This window comes from Geotrypetes seraphini, chromosome 5 (genome assembly GCF_902459505.1).
Source record: "Geotrypetes seraphini chromosome 5, aGeoSer1.1, whole genome shotgun sequence".
NCBI lineage: Eukaryota > Metazoa > Chordata > Amphibia > Gymnophiona > Dermophiidae > Geotrypetes > Geotrypetes seraphini.
In genome coordinates this window covers 50,550,481-50,555,671 of record NC_047088.1, presented here as the reverse complement: position 1 = coordinate 50,555,671, position 5,191 = coordinate 50,550,481, and the positions used below count along the sequence as shown (strand labels likewise).

Sequence of the window (5,191 nt, the reverse complement as noted above, 5' to 3'; positions counted from 1 at the left end):
TTCCAACTGTAAAAGAAGTGAGAGAGTGAAATATCATAATAGAATGTTTTCTGTAATGAGGATAGAAATGGATTATATAAGATTTCATGAATTGTTAAAAACAGCTATTTCCATCTCATTAGTATATTTTGTGATGTTTGTTTGGCCCAGTGGTAGAATGGTAAGGCCTATTTATTGTGACCACTCAGTGGTCCTGAACATCTGAGATAACAAGTTCATGAGATGCACAGTTTGTCTGCTATGTTTTATTTGTGTTTTAATTATGTTAGGAGATTATTAGGAAAGGAACAGAGAATGAAGCAGAGAACATTATAATACCTTTGTTTCACTCCATGGTGTGACTGTAGCTCACATATTGAAAAGGTACAGAAATGGGAAACAAAATGATACAGGAGACAGAACAACTCACCTATGAGGAAAAGCTAAAGAAGTTAAGGTTCTCCAACTTGGAGTTAAGGAAAGATATGATTGAGGAATAAAAATAATGAGTGGAGTGGAACAGATAGATGTAAATCATTTGTTTCCTTTTTCCAAAAACTCAAGGACTAGGAGACACAATGAAGCTATTAAGTAGTATATTTAGAATAAACCCAAAAAAATATTTTTTTCACTCAACTTACAACAAAGCTCTGGAACGCATTGCAACAATAACACATGGTAAAAACAACTAGCATAGAAAGGTATAAAAAAGATTTGAACAAATTCCTAGAGAAAAATGCATAAACCATTATTAAGGTAGACTTAGGGAAAATCCACTGCTTATTCATGGAATAAGCAGCATGAAATCTGTGTTACTCTTTTGGGATCCTGCCAGGTACTTGTGACTTGGATTGGCCATTCTTGGGCTTGATGGGCCTTCAGTTTGTCTTAGTAAGGCAATGCTTATGTACTTATATGGTACTGTGTGTGAACCACACTGAGCGATTATAGTACTGTATATTGGTGGAACTGTGCAGGATACAAAAATTTTACTAAAGAAAAAAGACCAGGTCTGAAAAATGCTTGGGCTGAACAAATAGCCAAAAGTATGAAGAGATTCCGACCATATCAATTTTCTTTATGCTATGAAAGGCTGGCTTCATGAGTCAGGTAAGGCACTGGCTCAGAGATCCAAAGCTTAAGGGCTCCAAAAGCCTGCCTCCTGGCTCTCCATTCACAGTGATGAGAATGTGTTCTTTGCTCTCTCAAAAGTTGGTTCAGGGTGTCATAACCCCTTGAGCCAGCCCTGATACTAAGGAAATAAAAAGTGTGCGGTCCATGTATTGGATTTACTTCATTGTATAATTCTTAGCACAATTTAGAATTTAACATAATACGTAGAACTCAATCAGGCTCAAATTCATACTGTGGGAGATTGCTGGCGATCTCCCACAGTCTGGGCGATAGCAGAAAATTCAATACTGCGCTAGCAGAAATTCAATACTGTCGCTATATCCAGCGACCGGCATTGGATTTCCAGTCTATTTTTAGCCGACCGAGACATAGCTGGCTAAGCTAATATTCCCCAGCTAGCCAACTAAGGGGGAGTCTTTTACTAAGTTGCGCTAGCCGATTTAGCGTGCGCTAAATGCTAACGCGTCCATAGAATATAATGGGCGCGTTAGCATGTAGCGCATGCTAATATTTAGCGTGCGCTAAATCGGCTAGCGCACCTTAGTAGAAGACCTCCCACTTCTCAGTGCCCAACAATATACCATTCTTTTAGGCAGTTGTCTTTGGCCGCTGAACTTAGCCAACAATCCACTGAATATTGGTGGTGACTGACTATATTGTGCCACATAGCTGGTCACTGGCCAATCCGGAGCCTGGGATGTTCGGTGTGAGATAGCTTTCTCCCGATGAATATCAGCGGATAGTCAGCTATGTGCTGTTTAGACGACTGGGAGCCGTTCCCAGCCAATTAAAAGGAGTTGAATATCAGGCCCACTATGACTATAGGTAGCATTTGTGTATCAAAAAACAGAATTGGCTTCTAGTTTTGGGTTATGAAAATTCCTCTTCAGAATAGTCACTGGAATTGTTAGAAAAGAGCTTGCCCGCTGCAAACTGCATAATACTTTGCTGGTGAAAAGTTTTTTTTTTTTTTTGGGGGGGGGTTAACTGATATTAATAAATAATTTTTTTTTTTTTTAATAAAGAGGTAATACAATTTCCAGATGTATTCACTAAGCATTTTGTTTGGGGGCTGGATTAACACCTATCAAGTTGTCCACAGTCTATCCCCATGTTATATAGGCGAACAAGCCTTTTTAAACAATATATTGCTGAGCAATTCCAAAGGTGTACAGTCACATTTGAGGAAACATATCCGTTGATGTGGAAAGTTAGCAATTTTATTCCTTTACCGACGATGCGCTTTCCCTACTCATTAGGCGTCTATGCATCACAGTGCTCCCATTTCGCGATATCTTGTTTCGGAACTCCGAGGCCATAAAGTAGTACAAAACTGGATCCAGGCAGCAGTTTATACTTGCAAGGCATAAAGAAAAAGGATGAAAACTTATAGAAATATTCAGGACTGTACAGTTTTTAATAATATTCAGGTTAACCAGCATATAGAAAATAAAATTAATGTGGTATGGAGTAAAGCAGATGAAGAAAACGGCTGCGCATGTCAAGACCATTCTCATTGCTTTCTGTTTCTCGTTGCTGTGTTCAACAAGGTGCTCTTCATTTTGCAAAAACTGCCTTGTCTTCCAGGTACAGTACACAATGACGACTAGAGGAACCACGAATCCTGAGAGCTCAGCGATGGTCAGCATTGCGACTGCGGTTGGAACACTGGGTTTCACAAGTCCAAGATCTGCGAAGCATGTGGTCTCGTTTTTCCCTAATCCCGAACTTCTCATGATTGGAAACGGTAAACAAGCTGCCCCTACCACCATCCAAACGACAATGCAAACAGCCGCATCGTACCTGCGCTTCCAGTATTTTGCCTTGAAAGGATTCATGAGGAAGAGGCAACGCTGGACACTTATACAGGTGAGAAAGACAATGCTCGCATACAAGTTGAGGTACTTTAAATAGAAGCACAGAAGACAAACAAAGTTTCCAAAAGGCCACGTGTGTTTTATGTAGTAGAATATTCGTAGGGGCAATGAGAGGACGTGAGCCAGATCAGCCACAGCTAAATTAATCATGAAAATGATGGCTTTGTTTTTCTTGTTGACAAATCGGCAGAGAACCCATAGCGCTGCACTGTTTGCCAGAAGACCAGGTATAAATATGATTGTGAAGGTAGCAGCATAGAGGGTGGATTGGAATGTCACGTCAACAGAACTGCAGTTGCTTGACGATGTGTTACGTGGCATCTTGGACAACTGTATTCATTCATCCACAGCAGTCTCTGAAGAACAAAGGATTTCTGTAGTGAACAAAGAGAAAAAGTCAAGAACAGAGCAGTAAGAACATAAAATAGCCAATGATCATAAGAATGCAATGATTCTATGCACCTGTAATAACTCAGGCAAACTTGTCATTTTTCAAGTAAAACTGTATATATGAAGGTTCTTCAAAACATTTTTGCACTTTCGTATTTTTGCAGGGGTGGGAGAAGTGGTAAGTGGGCGTGTCATAGAATGTCATGTGACTAGTCAGTTAGGCAAGCCAGCTCACCTTGCAGGTAGTGATGCAATTTGCTTTTGAGATATTTAATAAATAGTGTTTAAAAAAATAAAAGTGCAGAACCTTTTTGACAATCCCTTGTATATTCCGAATTTATTAAAGTCTAAAGCCGCTTACATCTTATGTCTTGGGATATTTTGTAAATAGTTTATATCTGAATAATAAAAAAATACAACTTAGAGATCACTTTGTTGGATATGCAAATCTTTATGTACATATTACAGATCCACATTGCTTTTTTGTGTTGAAATTGCAACACTTTTTTTCCTTGGAGGGGCTAAGCAAAGCAATCTCCAGCTCTGCCTCTAGGCTCTCTGATTGCTGAGACAGTGTTGGGCAAAATGTGGTCTGACTGTTGACCAGTGGTCCACTTACTTCACTGCCTATCCCCCTCCTTTACAAAGCCAAACTAGTGTTTTTAGTGCTGAGCCCGGCAGTAAGAACTCCAATGCTCATAGAATTCCTATGAATGTCGGAGTTCTTACCGCTGTGGTCAACACTAAAAACGCTAGCACGGCTTTGTAAAGGACGAGGTATAATGTGGGACTTGGCTAACGTGGAAATTAATTTAACAATGTTCCTATTAATTAGTATATTTTCTGGGTAAAGTCTACTCCTTAACTTAATTCTAACATAAGTACTGTTCATCTAGGATTAATCCATTTATTAATTCCTGTGAGATCCCTAAACTTCATGGGATGCAGTTCTTTTTACGCATCAGCTCATAGTACATGGGGATATTACTAAGGAGTAATGAAATATACGGTATTTCATTAAATTACGAGGGTTGCCAGTAAATGCAGGGATTTATTTTAAACTTTGTATTATGATTTTTAATATTCTATACGTCCAGGCATATTACATTACATTACATTACATTAGGGATTTCTATTCCGCCTGTGCCTTGCGGTTCTAGGCGGATTACAATAAAGATGAATCTGGACATTTCCAGTAGATTTACATTACAGGAGAAGAGTAGATTACAAGTAATTGTGAAGAGTTATAATACATTCAACATCGCAGCAGAGATAACATAGCCTCGGATTACAATAAGGAAGATATCTGGGCATTTCCAGTAGAATTACATTACAGGAGAAGTGTTAATTACAGGTAATAGTGAAGAATTACAGTACATTCAATATCACAGGAGATGTTACATAGCAACTGAGTCAATTTATAACTGGTGGAGAATAAGAATTACAATATATTCTAGATTACAAAAGATGTTACATGAGATGAGTCAAGTTTCTTCGGATGGAGAGTAGCATCATATGCCTATAAGTGGAAGTGTATTTATTGTTCTGATGATTGCATGATGTTGGGTAATTAATGTTGATGATATGGACAGTGGGGGTATTTAGTTTGGGTTGGATAAAGAGATTCTATTCCCAAGGAATTGGTTGGGAACTCATTAGATGGCGGTTTATATTGATGGGAGATATTTTTTGAACAGTAGTGTTTTTATTTCTTTTCGGAACTCTTTTATGTCTGTAATTTCGATCAGTAATTTTGAGATATCGGAGTCAATATTTGCTGCCTGTGTCCCTAGTAGGTTGTCATAAAGTTT

The 5,191-nt window shown here is 38.5% G+C and overlaps 1 protein-coding gene across 1 annotated transcript; it reads right to left on the bottom strand.

Annotated features, from left to right (window-relative positions):
* Positions 1 to 558: 558 nt before the first annotated feature.
* On the bottom strand, positions 559 to 3,341 carry P2RY10 (P2Y receptor family member 10). Its single transcript, XM_033946595.1, has one exon. It carries the CDS (start codon positions 3,309 to 3,311, stop codon positions 2,334 to 2,336), a length of 978 nt encoding a protein of 325 aa, XP_033802486.1. The 5' UTR covers positions 3,312 to 3,341; the 3' UTR covers positions 559 to 2,333.
* Positions 3,342 to 5,191: the final 1,850 nt, after the last annotated feature.